Source organism: Globicephala melas, chromosome 4 (genome assembly GCF_963455315.2).
Source record: "Globicephala melas chromosome 4, mGloMel1.2, whole genome shotgun sequence".
Lineage (NCBI taxonomy): Eukaryota > Metazoa > Chordata > Mammalia > Artiodactyla > Delphinidae > Globicephala > Globicephala melas.
In genome coordinates this window covers 25,390,930-25,416,314 of record NC_083317.1, presented here as the reverse complement: position 1 = coordinate 25,416,314, position 25,385 = coordinate 25,390,930, and the positions used below count along the sequence as shown (strand labels likewise).

The 25,385-nt window shown below is 37.0% G+C and overlaps 2 protein-coding genes across 3 annotated transcripts in view; one reads left to right on the top strand and one right to left on the bottom strand.

Moving 5' to 3' along the window:
• Positions 1–610: 610 nt before the first annotated feature.
• CHODL (chondrolectin) lies at positions 611–19,633 on the top strand. Its single transcript, XM_030877744.3, has 6 exons — positions 611–689; positions 10,709–11,018; positions 11,158–11,315; positions 15,066–15,152; positions 17,029–17,131; positions 19,433–19,633. The coding sequence occupies exons 1-6, from the start codon at positions 611–613 to the stop codon at positions 19,515–19,517; spliced, it is 822 nt and encodes a 273-aa protein (XP_030733604.1). The 3' UTR covers positions 19,518–19,633.
• A 3,672-nt stretch (positions 19,634–23,305) lies between these two features.
• Positions 23,306–25,385, bottom strand: part of TMPRSS15 (transmembrane serine protease 15) — a 130,651-nt gene continuing 128,571 nt past the window's right edge. For both annotated transcript variants that reach the window (XM_070045390.1, XM_030877793.2), the window contains one exon: positions 23,306–23,461. In XM_070045390.1, the coding sequence (XP_069901491.1) occupies positions 23,306–23,461 (156 nt within the window). The remainder of the gene's footprint in view (positions 23,462–25,385) is intronic.

Below are 25,385 nucleotides of genomic sequence, written 5' to 3'. Positions count from 1 at the left end.
TGGAAACAGGAAACCGGGAGGAGCGGAGAGGAGGTGGGGCCGCTGACTGGACTGTTTGCAAAGTGGCTCCTGTTTTTAGGGGAGGGGCCGGGATGCTCCGCATGACAGGAGAGACGAAGTAGTTAAAAATTATTACTCGCGAGGGGCTGGAACCTCGGCATGTGGGTATATAAGACGGCGCCTCCAGCGCAGAGCTGCTGCTTTGCTGTTGCGGGAGCCGCGACCAGGAGGTCGCATGGGCCCAGCCCCTCACTTGCCAGAGGCCGAGGAGAGGCGCCAAGGGCGCGGTGGGATCCAAATCGAGGCTCCTGCCTCACCTCTGGGATAGACACGGGACCCCCTAACTTCTGTTGCCTCTCCCGAGACGCGCACCCTCAGGGTCGTGCGCTCTAGCCCGGCACACTCGCGCGCGGCACCAGCGCGCCCGGCGCCAGGTCTGGCCAGAGGCGATGCGTGCAGGGGGCCGGGCAGTCGGGTTCGGGCGGCCGGAGTAGGGCCCCGCGGGGAGGCAGGGAGACAGCGGGGTTAGAGCCCCGGCTGCGCGGCGGGCAGAGGCCCCTTCGCTCCACGCCACACCTGCTGCCGCCGCAGCCGCCGCCGCCGCGCCGCGATGAGCCGCGTGGTCTCGCTGTTGCTGGGTGCCGCACTGCTCTGCGGCCACGGGGCCTTCTGCCGCCGGGTGGTCAGCGGTGAGTCCGGGGCCATCCGCCGAGCGCACGAGCCGGGAGAGAGGGCGGCGGGGCGCGAGGGCGGTGCGGACCGGCCTGTCCTGGGGTGGAGGCTCTCCGAGGGGTTGGAAACCCGTGCGGGGTAGGTAGGGGGCCGGAGGAGGCAGGGAGGAATTGATTGTATTCTGCTTTCTCCCCAGCCCCACTAAACACACAGAAAAGTTTAACTGTTTTGGAAGCGCCAGGTTCAGTAGCTGAGAAGCGAGCCCCGCTTCATCCTGAGCAGTACAGCGTTGTCTAGGACTAATGTCGACTTTCTTTGTAAGAGAGTTGGCCGCAGGGTAGGGCTGGTACCTGTAGAAGGGGTGGGGTACGGCGTAGGCAGAGGGAGCCCAGAGACAGAGGAACCGCTGCAGAAATGCCACCCCATGTCGTCCTGGCTCGACTTCAGTCCTCGCCCGCACAGGGTTCACTCAGATGATTTCCGAGACCAGACCTGTTCGCCGTGTGGGGCTCACAGACCCAGGGGCATGCAGCCTTTGTTCTCAGGAGGGCTGACAAAGACCAGGGGACTGGTCGTTGTGTGAGGACGCCCTTACATACCTCATTCCAAGTTGGGGACTTCTCAGAACATGAAGTCTGCTCGAGTTGGGTTGAGGTGTACATGGTCATCGATGCAGGTTTGTGCACACAGTGGGTGCCCAATTAGGTCGGTCGAGTCAGTGCAAGGGAAATGGATCGGAATTGGCAAGCTTCCCGGAGCTGGCTTTGATTTTTCTTTTCCTTCCACTTTCATTGTCCTATTGTTGAGCAACTCGTGTTGCATTCATTCTCCCTTACTTTTGGGGAAGGTCTCTTAAAAAACATAAAGATTCTCAAAAGCCTAGGATGAATGAACAGGACCTTACAGGAAAATTGAGCATGGCTATCCTTATTGAAATCTTTTGTGATGCTAATTAAAGTGTTGCAATAAATATTTGTTGAATGTATGTGGGCATGTGTTTTAAGTGTGGGAAGTTTTTTAATGTAAAAAGCACAAGTTCCTTTTCACGTTCTGTGCATCTGTGTAACAGGTGTCACTAGAGGTAGAGGTAGATGACAGCTAACAGCAACTTAATCAGTAGTGAAACTAGACCTTTAGAAACTGGCATATTAAGCTTAATCGTTACTGATCTTCCCTCAGCAATGTGATGTTCTACATCTTCTGAATATAATCCTTCAATGTCTGGTTATCAATCACTCTCCACTAACTTTTTGGCCCTCAGGAGACACTGGAATTAAATACATTGTGAAATGTCACTTGGAAGTGCGTGTTGCTTACATTTTTTTCAGGCTGTTATTATTATTCATTTATAAAATGAAAACTTTACAGTATCAAACAAGGAGGTTACAAAAGCCATAGCATTAGATCCCATTCCCCCTATTTTAGCTTAAAAATAAGTTCACCATAAAACTCATCTGAATGTGTAAATTACTTATCTGACTGCCCTTGTCTCTGTCAGATTTATTCTTGCAAATGAATTAACAGCAGAGATCAGGCTTTGAGCATAAGGTGTTTCTTAAACACATAGAAACACTTCATTGACTTAAATAATATCCACTAGGTATATTCTTATTGTATGCCTTAAACTTTGCAAAGGGAGAAAAAGAATACATAAAGTTAAAAAAAAAAACTTGAAAAAATTGTTGATGAAAAGTTTATTTTGTGTTCTATTATTGCATAAATTGCTGCAAACCTTTTGCTCTGTTTTCCTATTAAGTATTTATAGGCATCTTGTAGGTGCCATCTGGAAAATTTCTAATTAACTGAACATGATCTATTTGATTTAACATAAATGATGATGTTTACTTGATATTAAAACAGTTATGTTTTTTCTTATGAATAATTTAATTGTCTTTGGCCTTACAAACTCACATTGAAGTCTAACCATTAGAAATTGATTTGTGATTTTATCCTTTGAAGACTAATTTTTTATAATATGTATTTCAGCCATAATGGCATGAGTACAGAGGAGTTTAAAGCCTGACATTTTGGAAGAAGTAGGTCTAATGTCTCCCTGGTTGATGTTAAGCTTTGAGAAGTACATAAACTTTTTCATGCCGTTAGGGACCATTTACCAAAATTCTACTCAGCTGTCTGTCAAGTGAAACAAACTCTTTGGAGCCATTATTAGGAGCATACTTACAATATATGGAATAGATTTTCTAATTATTGAATATCAGCACAACCATTTATAATTCTATTCAGTGTACCAAAATAATTACTGCAGAAAAAAAGACAGGAACTCTCAAAATAATGCTTTACAGCAATTCTCATTTTAGTACTTTATTCAATAAGATACTTTCTGATACTTTTAGCTACACCACCATTTTTAAAGTTGAGAGCATTATTTATAAATGAAGTGAAAATATTTAAATGAGAAATAACATTTCAAACATCATCATAATCTGCCCCATAAGATTTAATAGCAGCTAGCAGTAATAGAAAAGTATTTGTGTAGATTACTGGCTATGCTTATTTTGATTCATGGATAGGCAATAAAAATATAAACTATAAGGATAATGATCAAATATTTTTTTTAGTGAATTTGTGATTCTAACTTGGGAACTACTTTTAAGATCTTGGACCTGTACTGATTTGTTGTACACACAGATGTGTAGAGGATATCTCTGGGGTCTGCCATCATTTAAATCTGTGAAGTGACTGGTGGGTAATGACACCTCTAGAACAAAAGTAAGAGGATTTTACTTTTGGGTATAAGGATACATATGAAAAAGAAGAGTTCAAAATTCAGGTCTCTGAGATGGGAGGATATGTTTGAAGAGCACATGCATATTCTTAAGCATTTGAAGTGTTTTGAAGTAATGTGTGTGTCTGTTTTTACTTTCTCTTTTTAGTGCACACAGCAGTGATCCATCAACCTGTTTATGCTGCAGAAAGCATTAAGTGTATTTCATGGTACCTCCATATTTCTGCAGAACACTTTAATATGTATTAATTTGAACTTATTTAAATTGGCAAACATTTTATTTAGAAGACTGGACGATTTAGACACTTCCGTTTTGATCATGCGAATGCCACAGAATATTGCAAAATCATGGGTGGTGACCAGTAACCTAGATCAAGGGAGATACAAAAACTTTTTAAAATTAAAAAGAAAAAACTGCTGAGCGTATTCCAGCCTATGGTACTATTTTCCATGACATCATCAAAAGCATAAAGTGATGACAGTGCAGTTTTCAGAGATGCAATTACTTTAAGTATCTCTTGGGCAAGAAAGGAACAAATTAATCTTATTACCAGTCATGTAATAAACTACACATTCACCATAGCCATTAATCCTTAACGGCTGTTTTTCATCATTTTATGGTTTTGTTTTTGTAATTCTTTTTCTGGAAGATGGCAATATCTGTTACATTAACATTAGAAAGTGGACAGTGTTGTATAAAGGTGTCCAAAGTGGAAATTCAGCTGATGGTCTCACTAGCAATTTTACTTTCTCCAACCCTCTCTCTTCTGTTAGGTACTTTGCACTCAGGTGGACGGATGGACACAAGATTGTTTCTTTCACTGTTTTAACATATTACTGATAATGTAACACAGCCTGACAATTTGACTCCTTGTAATTGGGAAAAAGTTCAGTTGGGACCTTGTTTGTTTTACTTGGAAAATAGAAGGGCTAGATAAAAAAATCATTAAGGACATAAAGGGTCTGAAAATCTGAGATAGATGTTCCAATATGGATCCTGTGTCTAAATGTTCAGTAAAAGAAAATCTACATTCTGCTTAGAAACAAACCCTCAATGTACAACCCCTAGTATATGTTAGCCATCTGGTATCAATAACAGACCAATGCTGAACGTGGTAACATAGGTCATAGTAATAATGTACATATTAATCAATCCCTTTATTCATGAAATTCTTCACCTTAGAAAAATATATCTGAGACCTCCATGGAGGCAGCATAGAAATCTGGGGACATGTATGAACTGTGGAGCCAGTCTGCTTGGTTCTAAACACTTTACCATTTATGAGCCATGTGAGTTTGGCAAATTATTTAACTTTTCTATGCCTCCCTTGCCTCATTTTTAAAATGGGATGAAAGCACCTTCATCACAGAGTTGTTGCAGGGTTAAAGGGGTTCAAACACAGTAGTGCAGGTTGTTTCATGGACACAGCTGCCGGCCAGGAAGCTGTGAGGGGGCGCTCAACGTGGCAGTCCCTGTGCTTGCAGCTGAGGCAACCTGGAGGAGAGCATAACTTTTTCAAGCTGAGCAGCCTGTATCACCAGGAGAGATCATCTTTCCTAATTTACCCAAAGGTGTGGATTGTGCTAGCAGTGAGGCCCTGCACACTAAACTATTGATAAATGTCAGGCTTTTTTTTTTTTTTTTTTTGGCCATGCCACATGGCATGTGGGACTTAGTTCCCTGACAAGGGATTGAACCCGTGCCCCCTGCAGTGGAAGCGCAGAGTCTTAACCACTGGACAACCAGGGAAGTCCCCTGTCAGGCTATTATTATTGTCATTATTTCTTTAAAACTCCTAACCACTCTCACTTTTTAGGTGAGAAAACTGAGGTCAGGAAAGTTTAAATAATGTCCCCAACGTCCCCACAGTTCCAGTACAGTTCTGGGATTCCAAGCCAGCTCTTAGTGATTGAATGCTTGAATTCTTCACTCACGCAGTTTACAATTTATCTACTTGGTTTACAATTTATTATCTAGATTTTGATTTCAAATACTGGATTAAAAAAATAAATTTCATACCCTTCTCAGAAAGTTTGTGATACTTCCCAGGTGGAGATGTAGGGCTTGCAGATGCCACCATCATGCAAACAATGACCAAGACTACAGTTTTGGTTGTTTATCAATATAGGAAAACGGATTCAAGCACAATCTTAATAGTGCACTATGCAATTAATTGCATTATAAAATTTCCTGAAAAAATAAAATTTATTATAACAAAACATTTTTATAATGAAATGTCTTAAAAAGTAGGTGTAATATTGAACACTGAAAGCAGAATACTTATGGTTGAGAACATTCCCTTTTTTAGTTTGAAAGTTTTACTATTGGAGGTCATGTCACATTGTATGTTGTAGTTGCAGCATATTTATTCCTTTGATTTTGAGTAGAGTAAGAAAGAATTATGAAAAACAAATTATTCTGTGGGATTTTAGTAAAATGTCCAAAGTCTGGTCAGTCTGCTTTGGGGAAGATTTATCATGTAGGTCCTCTTTTGTACAACTTGGTTTTTTTCTTTGCAACTAAAGGTAGATCATAACTGAACAACAGAAATTCATAATCTTCCATGTTTTCACTGAAAAATATGATATAAATTCAATGCTTATTTAATTTGACAATATATGATTATAGTGTGAGGTATAAGAAAAATGTTCTTACTTTCATAACTAAATGAAGACTTAACTTCCAGAAAATTGATAAATATAAGCAAATCAAAGCCAAGTCATAGATCCTTTCTATTCAGGAAGAAAAAAGTAAACTGCCATGACTTTATGAGTTTTGCCCTGCTTTTACATTGTTGCTAAAAGCATCGAAAACTCTGCCAATATTTAGCGCTAAAGGAATTTTCATGACTGAGAAAAAGGACAGAATTATCTATGCATGGAAATAGTAGCAGAATCTTAGCTGTGATAATGATAGGAATGTTTATTTTAGTAGGCAATACTGAAAATTATCTCTAAATTAAAGTGCATGTGTATGTATGTAGTTGTGTGTGAGTGTGCGTGTGTGCACGTGTGTGTGTATGTATGAAACCAGGAGGTGTAGAATCCTGGGTGAAAGGTCTTTCTTGCACATAAGCCAACAATCAAGGGAGGTTTCCCACTACAGGTGTTAGGTAACATTTAGTAAATTATTGTTAGACAGTATCAAGGTAGCCTTAATGTGATAAAAACTACTCTATGGTTATCTGAATATTTTATGGGGGGTAGGATAGTAGATGGAAGATTAGATGTAGTAGATGGAAGACTAGCTTTCTGCTGGTCAAAATAGTCGATGGAGGATTTTATCTGAATATAATATTTAAAAGTAAGAGAAAAGGAAATTCTCTATGTGATCTCACAGAATGAGAAAGGAGCTAATTATAAGTGTTCCCTAAGAAGATTAGCCTTTACCGAAGTGGGAAAGTTGCTTCGAGAAGATCCGTATTAATGGGACTTTTCTGGGAATTAGGGCAACATTTGTTTCCCAGCTGTTGGGAGTTCCACTGCTATTACAGCCAAGTGTGATCAGCTGAAATCGTGGTGAGCAGTTCAGTAGCTGCTGTTTCTGCTGATTTTGCTGCAACTTGGACCAAAGTTGCACCATAAGGTGGAAATCAGTAGTAAAAGAGAATTGGATATGAAGAAATTCCCAGTGTCAGCTTTAACTGATTTTATATAGAGATACCATAAAAACTACAATGTATCTATAATTTCCTTAAAACTGCTTTGCTAGATCTGAACTGCTAGTGACTTTTCAGTTTAAAATTTGTGGACACAGCTGATATTCAATTAATGCACTTTGGAGTTAATATCTGTCTGTAGTTGGTAATTGGCCACTGTCCTGATCCTCTGAGATTCCCCCTGCTATGCAGCCACTACAGTCTGCATCCCCTCATCTAAGACCCTTGGACCACTCCATCATCCACAGCCAAAGCGAGGATGCCCGGCATAGAGAGTGCCAAGGCTGGCTGTGATCCAGGGCTTGTGCAGTATTAGTTCTTAATTATTTTAAATATAATCCCTGTCTATGGATTTTTCTTTAATTATTATTGTTATTATTTCTCTACAGACTAACATTTATCTACAGATTGACATTCCTAGTACCTAATAGTGATATTAGGAATTTCTACAAGACACTTAAAGCTCTCTTATGTATTTAATTAGAAGTGCTATTTTAATTTTATAAATAAGGTAATTTTCATCATCATTCTTGTATTCTCACCATAAGTAATAAATCTCTGCTGCATTTATTTTTAGTACATCAAAGATAATGAGAAGAGACTTTTAGCATATATGTCATACCTAGGCATTTTCCGAACTTGTGCTGGCTTTGTTACATAAATAATTTTTACTCATTAAAACTTCTGGCTAATCTTTTTTTTTTTTTTTTTTAATTTGGCTTCTTTCTATTATCTTGCAAAACAATCTCATTGGTCAACTTAATATTTCACAAGTGCTGGAATCAAATTGAAGTCTGAGAGTTCTTGGAGTAAAAAACTGAACAAACTGAAAACTCAAGGGAATGTAGTCCAGATATATTTTGAGACTTAGAAATATGAAAAAGATGTAGAAGATAAAAATGGAAACAGAGCTTGCTTTAAAAATACAGGCATAAAAATCACTAGGCTTAATGGCATTGCTAGAGTATTTCCAGGAACAACCATTTTAAACAATGAAGACATCACAAACCCTAATAATAAATTAGGAGAAGTTTTTAAAAAATAATAATTTTATTAGGATCAACCATTGGGACTTCCGTGGTCATCTCTCCAGGATTATTTGTTTCAGACTGGTTTGTCCTCTTGACGTCTCTTTAATTCCAGTTTCCCCGTGGTCACTCATAGGAGCCTGTTATTTTTCATTAACAATTAGTTGGGGCAGTCTCCTAATTTGTTCTTATTATTCAGTGTGTTGCTCCTGGGTCCAGATCACAGTTAATGAGACAAAGAGGACAACTGGCTGTCTTGCTTGCATTGCTGGAACTGCTCTGTTATTAGTTGGCTGTTCTCAGCAGTGTCAACTTATTGAATGCCTATTACTCAGACACTGTTGTGAGGTTAATGGCCTTCCACTGATTTCTGCTCCCTCCTGCCTCTAAGTGTCATCACCAGTCATTAATTGCTGATTCTGGGGGAGAATGGATGTGATACCGACGCTGGCTCAGTGTGATATACTGTAATTAAGAATACAAAGCTTGAATGCTTTACTTTTTTTGCCAATGTTTAAATATAATACACCCCCCCCCCCAGCCCTTCACTACTGTCAAATTTTCTTGATTGGCTACAGAATTAAATGCATAATGAAAAAGCCTTCAATCCCAACAAGAATTGTAAGCAGTGAAACTATGCCTTGATTTCTTAGCATGAAGTAATTTGCCTTAATTTTACATAAAATACTAGATAGTCTATTTTCCAAGGTCAAACCTCAAGCTGAAATCAGAGGGACTAAAAGGGTAGTGGAAGCTGTGGACAGCAGGCTGTGGTTAAGGAACAGTGACAGAGAGGGATCCAAGGCAGTTTTTAAAGTTGACAGCAGAGATCAGAGGTGAACCAAGGAAGCTAATGAAAAACAAAACAAAACAGCATGACTGTTCTGGAGATTGCGTCTATAATCTTGGCATACATATTTGGTGGTAAAAAGAGGTAGGTGTAGGGCTTCCCTGGTGGCGCACTGGTTGAGAGTCCGCCTGCCGATGCAGGGGACACGGGTTCGTGTCCCGGTCTGGGAAGATCCTACATACCGCGGAGTGGCTGTGCCCGTGAGCCATGGCCGCTGAGCCTGCGTGTCCGGAGACTGTGCCCCGCAACGGGAGAGACCACAGCAGTGAGAGGCCCGTGTACCGCAAAAAAAAAAAAAAGAAAGAGGCAGGTGTAAACAGTACAACAATAGGAATTCCACTGCTAAATCCTGTACACTGTAATATCCCTGTTACATATATGGCTGTATTATGACCCAATATGATCATTCATATTTGTAGTTATGTCACTAAGTAATTAGGAATATTCATTGTGCTCAATTCCTAGAGGTATGTGAAATTCAATTTTAAGAGGGCTTTTAAGTCAAACTTTCATTGCCTATGTATTTAAGTCTTCACTGATGTAGTCTGAGCAGTATAGTGATGTCACAGCAATGAAGCTTGATAATAAAAGGTGATATTTCATTAAGAGATCTCAAGAATTATTTTAAGCTTAACTTGTGGTTTCATTTAATATCTTGACACAAATTTATATTCTCTATATAGTGACTTCTAAAATCATTAATAGATATCAGGATAGATGGTTAAACTGAGTGCTGTAATTTATAAAAACCTTTAAAATACCAGTGAAAATAAAAATTACATTTTCAATTTCACCTCCAAATTCTGAGTATTCTATAAGTACTCTAGCAAGTTAACCTGTCACTTCTAATACAATATTATATTAATAAATTGGTTTTTAAAAATTTATTTATTTTTGGCTGTGTTGGGTCTTCATTGCTGTGCGTGGGCTTTCTCTAGTTGCTGCGAGCGGGGGCTACTTTTCGTTGCAGTGCACGGGCTTCTCACTGCGGTGGCTTCTCTTGTTGTGGAGCACGGGCTTTAGGCGTGTGGGCTTCAGTAGTTGTGGCACGTGGCCTCAGTAGTTGTGGCACACGAGTTTAGTTGCTCCACAGCACGTGGGATCTTCCTGGATCAGGGCTCAAACCCGTGTCCCCAGCATTGGCAGGCAGATTCTTAACCACTGTGCCACCAGGGAAGTCCCCAATAAATTGTTTATTATTAGTGTTACCTTCATTCTGACTTCTGTTAACTTTCAATTTTAATGTATTTGCTCTCAGATATATACAATAAAAACAAATATTTACACCTTAAATTTGCCACTTTATTTAAATTTCAATTATTTAAATGTATTCACTTCATGATACCTTATGTAAATTTGCTTTTTTTACTTGTTTTTAATAATTCCTTTATGAATTATGATTCTTATTTCATAATTTTGACCTTTTAGCTTCCTTTACTGTGAATACCTGACATTTTTTTAAGCTACTTTCACTCACTATGGTGTCAGTTTACAAAATCTAAGCCAGGAGAATTATGACTTCCCTTTACAAAAATTTCCTTTAAAAGTTTATGTTACAAGTTTATTAGGGAATCAATTTGCTTTTGTAAATTGAAATAAGAATCTAGAAAATAAACTTTATGCAGTGGTTCAATGGGAGAAGCATTCTTGGCAGATTGTTTCTGTTTTGATTGGTTCTTTCATTTTAATTTGTAGTAAGTAGCATTATGAATATGGTTCAGATAATCAGTACATGGGCATCTTTTTTCTTCAGGCCAAAAGGTATGTTTTGCTGATTTCAAACATCCCTGCTACAAGATGGCCTACTTCCATGAGCTATCCAGCCGAGTGAGCTTTCAGGAGGCACGCCTGGCTTGTGAGAGCGAAGGGGGAGTCCTTCTCAGCCTTGAGAATGAAGCAGAACAGAAGTTAATAGAAAGCATGTTGCAAAACCTGACAAAGCCTGGAACCGGAATTTCTGATGGTGATTTCTGGATAGGGCTTTGGAGAAATGGAGAGGGGCAAACATCTGGTGCCTGCCCAGATCTCTACCAGTGGTCCGATGGAAGTAGTTCCCAGTACCGGTGAGTAGGGATCCTGAGGACGCAAAGGGGGCTACTCAGAGGGCAGAGGACAAAGGGAGATTTCTGTTATCTGTAGAGGATGTCAGAATAGAACAGGCGAAGTCACTGAGAAGTGTTCCTGCTGCTCTGTACTTGGCAGAAACTGGTATACTGATGAACCTTCCTGTGGAAGTGAAAAGTGTGTTGTGATGTATCATCAGCCAACAGCCAATCCTGGCCTCGGGGGTCCCTACCTTTACCAGTGGAATGACGACAGGTGCAACATGAAGCACAATTACATCTGCAAGTATGAACCAGGTAGGAAGCATTGTAATTCCGTAGGAGCAGATTTTGTGCATATTTGCTTATATTAAGTTTTATCTTTAACCTTCACTACCTTTGGCTTGTTTTGTTTTTCTGCTGTGAAACATGGAATTACTTTGCAGTTTGATGACAAAGTATTGAAGCACACTAGGCTATAAAGCAAACTGCCCTATGAGTTAAATAGAAGGGAGCAACTAGAAAACATCCAGAGGGGTTTTTTTAAGAGAAAATAATTATTTCTAATATTAAGGCCAAACTGTGTTTTTGTAAACAGATTTTATGAAGAATAAATATCTATTTAAAAATATTTCAAAATTTAGTATAGTGTGTGTGAAGTAGGTGTAAGACACCAAAGCACCTGTAGGTTTACACATCTGATCCGTAGTTCTTTAGATTTTCTGGTGAATTTAAGGGAAGCAATCAACATTCTCCTGGGACATTAGCTTATCATTTCATGACGTGATACTTGGTTTGTGCTCCTCAGTGAAAGTCAGAGAACCATGGTGCAGAAAAGTAGGGGCGTGTGCCTCGTTCTCCGCGTGATCCTCATTCTTTGGAATATGCCTCGGCAGGCAGTTTGCTTTTGTTTGAACTCTCCAACTTATTGCCGTATGTAGCACGTGGGAAGATCGCACTGACCTGAGCTACGCTAGTGTGGTTTCCTGCTGAAATAGTAAATTTGAGTTCCTTTGACTAGAACAGCTCAACTGAATTGATATCTGACCAAAAGAGAGACTAATCAGAACGATGTAAACTCATCGTTTTAATCATCAAAGAAAGTCAAATTAGATATTTAGGCTATGAGGATTTTTTTTTTCTTTCTTTTTTTTTTTTTTTTGCTGTTTTCCTCTTTTCAGTGTTTGGAAGTTTCATTTGAACTCTTCCAAGGGCTGTCTGCTTGACCTCATAACATGTGTTCGTGGAAGGCAATTACAATCAAGTACTGCTATTTCCATTATTCTGTTGAAATTACATGAGTCTTCTTCTTCTCATAAGACTGTAAAGCACAAGGGATTATTTGGATTAGATTTACCCTTCTCTTATGTTTATCCTGTTCTTGAGTATGTTAGCCTACTTTCTTTATCCCTGGTGAGTTTAGTCTTTAAACCTCTTGGTTGCTAAATGCATCATTACCCTCCTAGAAGCCTTTGCAAAGCTATATCTGTTACACACTTAGGTTCTTTGTCTTAATTTTTTTCCTAGAAAAATATGAAGTTGAAATTCTTTGATATTTTAAATTTGTGACACTGTGTGCTTGAAACTATTAAATGAAACAAAGTATATTACAGCATATTCTTAATACAATATTATCTTCATTCTTTGAGCTTTTAGGTGACCCTTTGTATTTTATTTTATTTTATATTATATTTACCACATTATTCAGGTCACTATTCCCCAGAATCCTCTTGTTTTGTATTAGGTAGTCTAGGTTTATGTTACTCATGGAAGAGCATTTTAGACATAAAATTAGTTTTTCATTTATCTTCTATATTCTACCTAAATCTTCAAATACCTATAGTTTTTTAACAAGATTCTTTCACGTATTTTTTGTTTTTGAAGCACGTGTACACTTCTACAGTGTAAAAGTTCCTAGAATTATTAATGTATGGAATTTTTCTACTTTGTTTTACTTTAAATATTTTCATTTTTATATATTTTGTATGTAGTTAACCTTCTTTCCTTGAGCTTAGTGTCTTATTTATGAAGGATGTTGGTTTGATTAAATTCCTTGCTTGTATAGTCAGTGCTTTTCTGATGGTAAGTAGTTAACTTCTTTGGCTCCGGATGCGCAGGCTCAGCGGCCATGGCTCACGGGCCCAGCCGCTCCGCGGCATGCGGGATCTTCCCTGACCGGGGCACGAACCCTCGTCCTCTGCATCGGCAGGCGGACTCTCAACCACTGCGCCACCAGGGAAGCCCAGTAGTTAACTTCTTAGTGGTGAGGGGATTGGAGGATCAAGTAGTGAGACTAATTACAATTTACAGATTATTTTGAACTTTTTTCTCCAACTATACCAAAAGTACCACGTGAACTTAGTCTCCTGCTTCTGTTCCTGCGTACTGTCTAATAGCATGGCTACTGATATCCAAAGTGGTAAAAAATTAACCTAGCTCTACAGAAACTGAATAATTCACGGCTGAGTTTTCTCACTCTCTTCTCCACCTTTTTTGTTGTTGCTGTTGTCACTGTTCTGTGCATTGACTATCTATTCTTTGGGTCTATCAGTGTTATCCAAAGACATTTTAAGGGGATACTTCTGAATCTGATTTTTATATTTATTAAAATTACATTAAGTACTCTTTTTTTTTTTTTTTTTTTGGTGGCACGCGGGCCTCTCACTGTTGTGGCCTCTCCCGTTGCGGAGCACAGGCTCCAGACGTGCAGGCTCAGCGGCCATGGCTCACAGAGGGCCCAGCCGCTCTGCGGCATGCGGGATCTTCCCTGACCAGGGCACGAACCTGCATCGGCAGGCGGACTCTCAACCACTGCGCCACCAGGGAAGCCCTACATTAAGTACTCTTGCTCTTAGACATTAAAAATAGTATGTAGGAGATTATGTTTCTAAAATTTTGTTACTTAATCGGCAGTTGCAGTAAAGTTTGTTAAAATATTTTAAAGATAACCAGTTCTATGTTGATAAATTGCATAATATCTGTATTATTTGTTCAGCAAATACCAGTTGAGCACCTAGGGGCATAGAGTGCCTAAATTCTGTGTAGGATAGGACTGTGTCGGGCAAAGTATCAGGGTAATATACGTGTATCAGAATAATAAATATTATTATAGGATGGTGTATGATTAAGCTTCTAATGAATAGAGACTATGTGACCAAATTAGAGTAAACATGACATTAAAATGATTTAATATTCTAAAACTAATGTAAGATGCTGCATGTGTTTTTTTCTTTTCCAATGATTGACAAAAGTAAACAGAATTATATTTTTGGAACAAATGAAAACAAATTTACAGGTTATTTTCTTAGTAATTCAATTTATTTTCTCTGAACTATTAATTTAATTAATAGTGCCCTAGGGAAAAAAATAATTAGGCAAGAGAGCAGTACCAGATCATTGTAAGAAATTTCAACAGTTTTCAAGTGTGTGACAATTGAAGAAATCTTGCCTCATAAAACCAGGGAAAGAAACAACTTGCAAGCCTTAATTTATGATTATTTTTTAAAGAAGTAGACACTATTGGAAAGCAAATCTAAGATGACATTGTTTGTAGGGGACAGAAATGTGCTTCAGAACATTTTTACTTGAATCATCAATTCCAGGTGCAGTCCATATGCAGTTATCTGCTGCTTATTGTTGTGATGAGAAATCTAAATTATACACCAATAATAGTACAGAAATAATCCTGCTGGTCTTTGAATCGCAGTTAGTGTCTCATGTTATGCTCACCAATTCTTGCCTATCTTTTCCTACTTTTGTACCTCCTTTGTCATTATTACCTGTAGTCGGTTATCATCATCATAGATGCTCTGGATTGCTAAATGCAGTTTGGGGTTACAGGGGTTCACCCAGTGGATCCAAGTTGCAAAGAGATCTTTATTCAGAGGTAATTAAATGTTGACTTTATAGTTAGAACATTTCATATAAATTTAAATTCAAAATACAATTAGCTGGAATGTTTTTTAGAAATCAATGTTTATTTTGTTTTATAATAAACTTTTATTTTCATCTGCATTTGTATTTGTCTTATTTATCATTATGTATGACAACTGCACTTATTATTTACAGAGATTAATCCAACAGCTCCGATAGAAAAGACTTATTTTACAAATCAACCTGGAGACACTCATCAAAACGTGGTTGTTACTGAGGCAGGTAATTAGTTCACATGTCTCTAACTCACCTATCAAGAGAAGAAAATGTACTTTTACACTTTGCTTCACGTTGGCCCCAACTTTTCTTGTTGCTTGGTGAAATAGTGCACTAAATATAGGCCTATGGAAATTTACTTTAGGACTAGGTTAGAACAAATGATGCTAAGCTAGTTTTTGAATAGAAAAACCTATTTTGTTTTCTTTCTATTTTCACTTAAGTGGATGTATCTAGTACTAAACTAAGTATATCCTACACCAAAACGTGGATCCACAAGGATCTTCCCCAGTATGTAGGTGTTATGATGTAAATGGGTGCATTCAGTGGCCTATAAACAGTTGGGTACTGTTACATGTTTAGGGATTGGCTGGGGTGGGCTGGGCTTAAAAAAGCCTTATTTGTAGACTTTGAGTTTTCTGTGGTGTGGATACTCCCACCCTGGTCAGTTTCAAGCTACCAAGTGACATCACTGAACAGCAGGTTGGGTAGTAGGCATCCAATGAGCTTTCAACTCTGTGTCTCCAGCACGCCACTGTCTACAAAAGACACAAAATGCAATCCCAGTGCAAATCTCATGTTAGTCAAAAACTGCTCTTAGGATCCTTTAGGGGCTTGTTTTAGCATGGCCCCATGCCAATTGGACAGGAATATTAATTTATACTAGTTACTTCGTAAAGATTGAGCCAAAGACCCAAAGTCTCAAAGTCTTTCCACAGGTGATGCAAAATCCATGAAAGAGTATGAAATACTTTCTTTTTTCTTTACTCTTATATGTAAAGGATCATGATGGTCTTTTGAAAAGGAAAGGAAATGTGTCTTGAATCCTTAAAATGCTTGCGGTCACTTTAACAGGCTCAAGAGTGGATGAAAACATAGCAGATTATCCCCAAAATACCCCATCACTTGACCTCAGTTAATTTTTCTTCTCTTAACAAAGGAAATGATGTGCAGTTAAATGGAGAGTTTGATCTAAGTCCTGTCCACTTTGACCAGAATTATTTAGATTAATTATGATGATGGCTTTCAATTTGCTAGCTCAATGCATAGTTTTCCAATTTGCTTTTCTTGTATGGACATGATATTAAACTTTAGCGCTTTTCACTTTCAGGTGTCTGATTTTAAAACCATTCAGAACATGTAAATCTAATTAAATAGATCAGTAAATAATTACATTAGGAATATTTACCCTCCTATGACATTGAAAAAATTTTTGATAAAGTCATTTTAAGCTGTATGGGACATCAGTGTGGCACTTTTTTATTTTACCAAGAATACCTAACGTTATCAAATGTGATAGAACAGGATTAAAAGATGATCCATTTTAGAATTTAATGAAGATCAAGTGTTTATGCCTCTGTAGTCTTATGTCTCTAGGTTATGACTCTATCATCATTTAATATTTACGTATTTTGGTTTAATCTCAGAGAGTCACGCGTATCATCATGGTACTGGGCTTATTAGTTAGGATAATTACATATCCAATAAATCAGCAATTATTTTAATCATGATTATTCTTTAATAATCAGTACTTGTTTCTCAAAGTAATAACTGAGAAGGATGAATGAAGCGAGATAACTGAGATTATTAATATGTTGTAAAAACCAGTCCCTATCTTAACTGAAGATTTAATAATAGTTTTGGAAATATGGACATTTAAGTGGAGCATGGCAACCATGCAGTATATTTTGTTTTTAATTTCTAATGAAACATGAATATATTATTTCATTAGATTATTCAGTATTCTGGGAAGAACTTTACTTGGAATCTTATTGATAATAATTATACTTTGCCTTAACTTTTTGGAAAGATTTTATACAACTTTCATGTCAGAATCCTGCCTCAACTATCTCTTTACGTTAAGACTGTTTTACTTTTGTAGGAATAATTCCCAATCTAATCTATGTTGTTATACCAACGATCCCATTGCTCTTACTGATACTGGTTGCTTTCGGAACCTGCTGTTTCCAGATGCTGCATAAAAGGTAAATAACTCATATATGCAGAGACAACTTGAAAAGTTTTAAATAGGTTTTCAGGACTCTTTAAAAATTTAGCATAAAATTATATTTTTAAGTTGTCTTAAGAAAGTTTTGATTTTCATGTCTGTCAGTACATACCCGTATACATAATCTAATAAAATATACCTTGATTATAGGATTATGAATTATCTCGTTTAATCCTCACAAGCCATATGAAGTAGGTATCCTTCTGTTTCCATTTTTCAGTTGAGAAGATGGTGGCTTAGATGAGTCACACAGTTTGCCTTGGGTCTCATAGCTAATGTGTGTGATGGACCTGAAATGTGAATGCTTATAAGCTCACAACATATGCAACTATGTTACACTGTCTCTTTTTATTAAATATAAGCATTAATGCTAAACCTTTCAATTCTGACCTCAAGTTGTATGACAGACTTGAGTTTTGTAAGTGAACTTTGTAGTACCTTTTCAAAATTTCAATTCATAGCTTCTGTTTTATTTCCAAAGGATCTTTTAAGTATAGGAACTATAGTATAATGGTAAAAATGGGTTACTTTTTAGTAGGCATCTTGAAATAAAGTGATATGTCTTAACAGCAAGATTCTTGAGAGTATTCTTTTATATCTGTTTACGCATACCCTGAGTTACAGGTGAAATTTTTTCATATGTGTCAGTTTGGCAATTAAACTAAAACATTAATGTATGAAATATAAATATGTATCAAAGGAAAAAGGAAAAGATGTGGATTTTAATTAGTGCGTGCTTGCTAGAATAAATTAGACATCTTTGTCAAAGTGTTTTAAATAACAACTGATTAAGAGAATGCTTCCTTCAGGGAAGGACCTGCAAATAAGTCATTTTTCTCTTTTGACTTTACTTCATCTTCTTCTTTTCCTGAAATGAACCCTAAAGAATTGCTAAGTAAAAATGCCCCAGAAAAAAAATTAAATAGATGTAAACTCTAAATGGTTCACATAAATTTTTTAAAGAATCCAACCTGTGATTTACTGGCTGTTTAAAGAAGACATTTTGAATAATGATAAATAAAGCCTGGCAAATTACTACTACCTATTGTGACATATTTTGTCCTCTTGACTTTCATATATATATATATATATATATACACACAACACACTTAAAATTATTTTTCAATATTTTATGCAGAATAAAGACAATAGTAAATATCTAATTTTTACCCTTAATTCCTAAGGCTATAGATGGAAAGAAAATTTATGATTACGACAAACAATGAAGTAGAGCGAGGATTTGATAGAAATCCCCCCATAACCCAGCCAAACTGTTACAGAAGAGCTGTAAATAACAAATCAATTTGAAAAAAAAAAGGATTTGAAAAAAATTATGTAGACCTTCTCATTTCTAAAATTAACATTAGTAAAGTGCCTGTTTTTGGAGTTTTCTCTGAAGTTCGTTTTCCTTCTTCCAAATAGTGTGTTGTTGTGGAGATTTCGCTCATTCTCAAGTCTTCCAGGTTTTTATACTTTGAAGACCCGTGGAGTTTTCACTTGTTTGAAATTCTCAGAGTGAGAAAATAAATCAACATAGACTACCTCTGAAATTAAGCTGTTAGCACTTAATTCATTCTCTCTTAGATCCTCCCCTTTTTCCTTTCTTCCAGGAAAGCAAGGAGAAACTTCATCAAAGACTCAACTCCATTGTCATCTGAATGCCTTGCAGAAAGTTTAAATTCCAATCTGGTACACATGATGGCTTCTGTCATTCCATGTCATGTTCAAAATAAGAAGTCTTGTTTCCTTAACTCATAATAACTCCTAAATTAAATAAATACTAATGCTACACTAAAGCCACATTAATAACTTAACCACCCTTTTGTTTTAACCATTTAGGAAGCTTTCATGTTTTTCATAGCCTTTGCTTGGCTTATTTTCCATTCATGTTAGATGACTTCATAGATAGAGATGTACTGATCTTAATTGGGTGCAAATCTCTAAAACATATCATTTAGATATGGTAATTTATTAGTAACAAATTCACAGTTAAATTGAAGTCAGTTAAGTAATATTATAAAATTGTATGACTCAGGCTTGTTTAGGAAGACTTCATTTCTTTCTTTGAAGGAATTCTGCAATGTCTGATAGACAGACTGATTACCATCTTCACATACTGGAATAATCTAGAATTTTTTGTAGGAATGAAAAAGTATGCTGGTGAGAGAAGAAAGACGCTTTCATAATAAGGGTCTGACATGTCTCCAGTTGGACCAAGACATGCCTAGTTTGATAAGAAGTCTCAGACATTGAACTTATTACTTCTTCTGTTTTTCAGTAAAGGAAGAACAAAAACTAGCCCACACCAGTCCACACTGTGGATTTCAAAAAGCACCAGGAAAGAAAGTGGCATGGAAGTATAATAATTCATTGACTTGGCTCCAGAAAAGAAAATAGAGTTTTGTAATTCTGGATCTGTATAAGGAATGGCATCAGAACATTAGCTTGGAATGGCTTGAAATCTCAAACGATGTACAAGATGAACTGTAAGCTCCCCCTTGAGGCAAATATTAAAATAATTTTTATATGTTTATCATTTCATTTATAAAATAACGCTGTGCTGATAATGGAGTGAGACATGCTTATTTTGCTAAAGGATGCACCAAAACTTCAAGTAAATAGGATGGACCATGCAGATTAAATTGCTATGAACACATCAGAGAAGTATGTGCATTGGAAGCAGTTATTTTTGTTTCTTTCACCTTTCATAAGTTGTAATCTAGTTAATGTAAGGTAAATTGCATTGAAGTTTACAGTGTGCAAAATATTTTTCCTTTACATAAGTGTTAGATAAAAATGGACTGTTCTTGTATTTATTTTTACAGTGTTTCATTTTTAAATACATGCTGTTTTGATTAAAGAAATGTATCACTGTTGTCAACTGAATTCACACACACATAAATATATTACCATAGAAAAAGTTTCTTTTCTAGAAATGGCTCATCTTCTTTTAGTTTCTCTGCTTTGGGTCAGAGTAGGTTTAGGAAATCTCTTCAGAAATAAGAAGTTATTTCATTAACCGTGGTATAAATCTAGTCAAATATTTTACTTGGAGGCAAGAATTGTCTAATTTCAGTTGTGCAAGACATGTGCCTTACAATTATTTTGCATTTAAAATTCAACAGATTTTGTAATAACTTTGTTAATAGCTGTATAAACAATAATATACTCAATCTAGAGCAACAAAAGTGGCATACATGATATAAATCATATGTCTTCACGTATTGCCTATGTAACCACAAATAGCTCTCTGAGGGTTCTGGAATCGATTTGGCCCCTACCTTGCCAACAACACAAAGATGGTTGTGTGGGGTCTGGGACTGACCCTGGAGGCCGATACCTACAGAGTTTGTCTAAGGTTTTTCCTAGCTCCGTTTAGCCTCTGTCAGCATATAAGGCGGTTTTACAGTTGGGACTAGTTGAGTGGTCACCACTAGTGTGCAGTTAAGCACAGCACACTGACATTTCCGCAAGGAAAGAAACTGAATTAGTATAAAAATGGGTTGGAGGGCATCAATGATCACGTGTTCGCTGTTCACGTTTGGCTGAGAGAGTAAACTGGGGTGCCTCCGTCCTACCTTCTAGTTTCTTCAATGCTTGTGGCTCCTTCTTCTCAAGAGAGAGTTGTAACTATCTGGTCTTCAAATGTCTCTGTGCTCCTTTTAACCAAATAAAAAGTTCTTGTTTCTGAAGAACGATCATTGGTGTTGTCTCAATATCTTAAGTGAACAAAGTACAGATATGTTTGCAATAAACTAGGGGAACAAATGACTGTTTACGTGTGGTAAGAATGGAAGTTATGGTTGTACACTGTTTTAAACCTCATCTTTTCAGTTAGATAATGAAGAGCTTTCACTAAGGCAATTCACAACTCCAGTTGGTTGGCAAAATTAAGAGGCAAAATAGAAATTAGTGGGCATTGGTCCTTTTTCAGCTGCTCAGAGACTGAGGAAATAGGCAGCTGCATTCTAAGCTTAGATCTGCCCACATTTAGCACTTCTTTTTCTTTTCTTGGCGACCCATCTTTCTGGGCAGAATAGGAGACCAGCTGCTGGGATCTACCTCTTCGCTCCAAGCTCCCACCATGCATTTCTTCCTTTAGTCAGGACTTGATGGAGGGAGACTAGGCTTTCCCCATCGTCTGTGCCACCCACAACTGCAACAGCTGCAGGGAAGGAGAGGCAAAGCAATGGGGAAGGGACTTGGTTTTGCCTTTTATCTTGATCCAGAGCTGGATTACTCTTCCGGTGTCAATTACTAAACGCATAAGTTCCTAGAGTTGGGATAATGAACTTCTGTCTTATTGGAAGATGGTAGAGAGACTGTCCTAAGGGTTCCTTAAGCTGACCTTTGAAAAATAAAAAGGAATAGATGTTGTATTTGTATTTTCAGAGCATACTTCTAATAAATGTTGTGAAATGCAGAGAAATATTCAGGAAATAAAATCAAACAGCAGACCCTACCCTTGCTGTTCCATCCTTCCTAACCACTCCATCCTTCCTATTAGGAACAGGTCATTGGAAAGGTTTTAAAAAAGAGTAGTGTGTTCAGGGACTCCCAAATTTTGTCCTAAGAATAAATCCCGTGATTGTTTACCAAGAATTTGTAATCCTCAATCATCTGGATACACCTTTTCTTTTTTTAATTTTTACTGCAGTATAGTTGATGTACAATGTTGCATTAATTTCAGGTGTACAACAAAGTCAATCAGTTATACATATATCCACTCTTTTAGAGTCTTTTCCCATATAGATCATTACAGAGTATTGAGTAGAGTTCCCTGTGCTATACAGTAGGTCCTTGTTGGTTATCTGTTTTATATATAGCAGTGTATACATGTCACCTTCTTTATATGGTATTGTTTTCCCTTTCTCTGACCACTGCCCAGAGAGAGAGTCTTTTGCTAGGACAACTCATGATTATCTACTGTCCCTTCTCCCTGAAATTTCAGGATCTCTCCCACTTACACGGTGGTCCCCACTGCCTCTTCAGTACGTCAGTAACAACTATTCCTCTCAGGTGTAGCCCAAGTCTCCTTTCTTCCATAAGGCCAATATAAACTGATTGACCCCTTCTTTCAACCGCTTGAAACCTTACTCTCTCTTCTATTACTTTGGACCATATAGACCCATGCAAGAATGTGTGTGTGTGTGTGTACATTTGTATTAATTTGTATGAATTTTGTCTTCCTGAATAAATCAGTAGATTTTGTGTGGTAAGCTAAATTGAAGTTTACACTTACTCTGGAAATGATCCAAGAGTTTAAAGCAGTGGAGCAAATTCATTTATTCCACATTTTTGGCCTTCCAGTGGGCAATTCAGCTGTGTCTAAATAAGTTTTGCACATGTTAGAAATATCCACTGTAACTCATCTATCAGAGAAAAACCACATTTGTAATAGTTGTATTTCTTTGATATGTCTGATAATTTTTGGAAACCTAAAAAACACTAGCTTGAAATAAACGGACCGTATGAATAATCCAGGTAAAAAATGATCCAATGAAAGTATGACAATATTAGTTAATTTAGCTTTAATTTTGGTACAAGGGCGATATATGGACTTGTGCTATTTTGCTGTTTAATTAGCTTATTTGAGAGAATTGTGCAATCGATTTAGTTCAGGTCTGTGACATGAGCTTACAATAAATATTTTTGATAAGTGGGAAAAATATTAAGGATGTGCTCAAGTTGGATTGGAAATGCATTTGGATAGAAAAGCAGGAGAATGACTGAGATTCTTATAATAGTGATCTAAGCTGGAATTAGATAATTTACAGCAGTCTATTTTAAACAATAACATACTTTGTGCAAATAGTTTATTTTGCTTCTCCTAATTTTGCTTAAACTTTAAGTGTAATAGTATATGCTTTAAAATAACATTCCTTTAAATAAGAGAATATGATAAAAATAATGATTAAGAACAAAGGAAATATCTGTGAAAGAATAACTGTTCACAATAAAATAAAACTTTATTATTTTAAAGTTACTTTTTATTGTAAAGATTAGTTTTTGTTTTCTCCCCCAGCATTTCAGTGGCTTAGGTAAAGAATCAAGGCTTTTAGAAATGATTTTTTCAAAACTCTCAATTTCCATGCTTCTTAAAGTGGAATGGGAAAACTGCCTGATTTTCATCTTTGCTTCAGGAAACACTCTAATGTAGAAAACTTTGTATCCATTCTGTGAACCTCGGGACCCGGGAGCACACCCCTGGGCGATTAGGCAGTGCACACTGGTATCCAAATGAGGTCACACCAACCAGGAACCATCTGTTGTTTTCTTGGCACGTGAGTGGTCCTCCTGAATCCCCCTAAAGAGTAAATTGCAAAAGAAAATTGTAGATGTGTGATCAATTGATATAAATATATATATATATATATATATATATATTTTAAGCAAATAAGTTCAAAACTGAAGATCAAAAATATGGTTTAATTGCCATTGCAAGTCATCTGTAAATATTCTCACCATCACTCTAGGTCAAGAATTAGAAATTTTCACTGCTCAGTAAGTACACAGAGAAACTATAGCAACTAAAACAAAATTTATATGTAATTTTTTATGATTTACTCTTATAGCAAGCATTTCCTTGCTTTAAGTATGGCATTTTAATGGGTACCAAGAAATTTTCTAAGGCACAACTCTGAGAGCATCCCAACCAAAATATATGTTAAAAGCTAATCCTTTTATTAAAGGAGATATGTCCTAAGTATTATGAAGGGCTTTGTGGTAAGACAATATTCCACATTATGTGCTTTAGGATAACTAATAACTCACACATAAAGTTGATTTTAGTTCTCTTGGGCAGCATTAACTTTTTAGCATTAGACAAGCACAGTCAGATTTGAAAAAAAACAATATTTCAGCTGAAATAGGCACATTTGTGATATAATTTCTAGTGAGAGGCACACATTTTCATCTATCTTAATTGATGAAATGCTTTTAATTTTCATAAATGTTAATTATAGCAATGCCTAGTTGAGTTAATTACATAGATTTTATTTCCACAGGATTATTCCCGTGTAATGCAAATGAATATAATGCAAATGTATAGTACCATTATTTAATGACAGAGAATTGACAAATATTGTCTCCCATATTAATTGTGACAGCATTTTAAATTAATCTCTTTTATATTTATGAAGGAACTTAAAGCCTTGTGTACTTTGGTAAATCACTGGTACAATAGAATATTTCAGCTAAGCTTATGTTAAAAAGTATCCTGAGAGACATTTTGCCTGATTCTTTATCACCTTTGGGACTTATATTTAAGGGAAAAAATTGTGGTCTAGAAAATCACCCATTCTCTCCTGAGGGAGAGGAGTATAAATCTCATTGGCAACCATGGGTTACTCCTTTTCTAGATGTAACAAATGCGTTCAAGCTGTTTGAAGGCGGGGGTTGTGATTGTACTTCTGCATCCTAAGCCCTTAGTTCATAATATGGTTCAGAAATATTTACGGAACAATGTCAATTCAAGGTAAGAATAAATACTGACTCAAAGTGATACGTGACTTAGAAGTTAGTAAAAAATAAACCTCAAATGTTTGGGTATTTTAAAAAGGAGTCATTTGGTTTGCTTCATATCTTCAAAAATAATTTCATATTTTTTAAAAGACAGTAGAATCCAGACGTTGATTACTTGAACAAGGATTTTAAATTACCCAGCACGTACTGGCTCAGTGGCTGTTATTCAAAGAATCCACCAGCAGGCCTGAGGCCAAACAGCTGAGTGTTCTGTCTGTGTCTATCACTTCCCATCATCTAACTACATACACCATTTCAGTTCTACTGTGTTACTTCTCTTCGCCTTCATTTTCTGATTTGTTCAATGAAGTTATTTCCTTCCATTATCTCAGAGATGTGTAAGTACTTCAAAAATATGAGTGAATGTCCAGAACATAAAGTATTAACCTAAAATTTATGTTTCTACAGAGATGCTATATTTATAAAGGAAAACAAAAATCATTAACTTCTTTGACTGAACATCTGAGTATAAGGGTTGAAGACCATTTTTATTTAGGGTAGTGGTTCTTAAACCTTGGGTTGCATCAGAATCACCTGAGGGCTTGCTCACACAGACATTGCTGGGCCTCCACCTCTAGAGTTTCTGATTCAGTGACTCTCTGGCAAGGCCAAGAATTTGCACCTATAACAGTATTTCAGGTGATGCTGATCTCCTGGATTGGAGGCCACATTTCAAAAACCAGTAGTGTATAGAACAAGTCTCAGAA

Excerpts from the sequence above, each read along its gene's own strand:
- CHODL (XM_030877744.3), top strand. The coding sequence starts at position 611 with ATGAGCCGCGTGGTCTCGCTGTTGCTGGGTGCCGCACTGCTCTGCGGC. Across the intron at positions 690-10,708 it reads CTGCCGCCGGGTGGTCAGCG|GCCAAAAGGTATGTTTTGCT; the intron begins GTGAGTCCGGGG and ends TTTTTTCTTCAG. Across the intron at positions 11,316-15,065 it reads CATCTGCAAGTATGAACCAG|AGATTAATCCAACAGCTCCG; the intron begins GTAGGAAGCATT and ends TATTATTTACAG.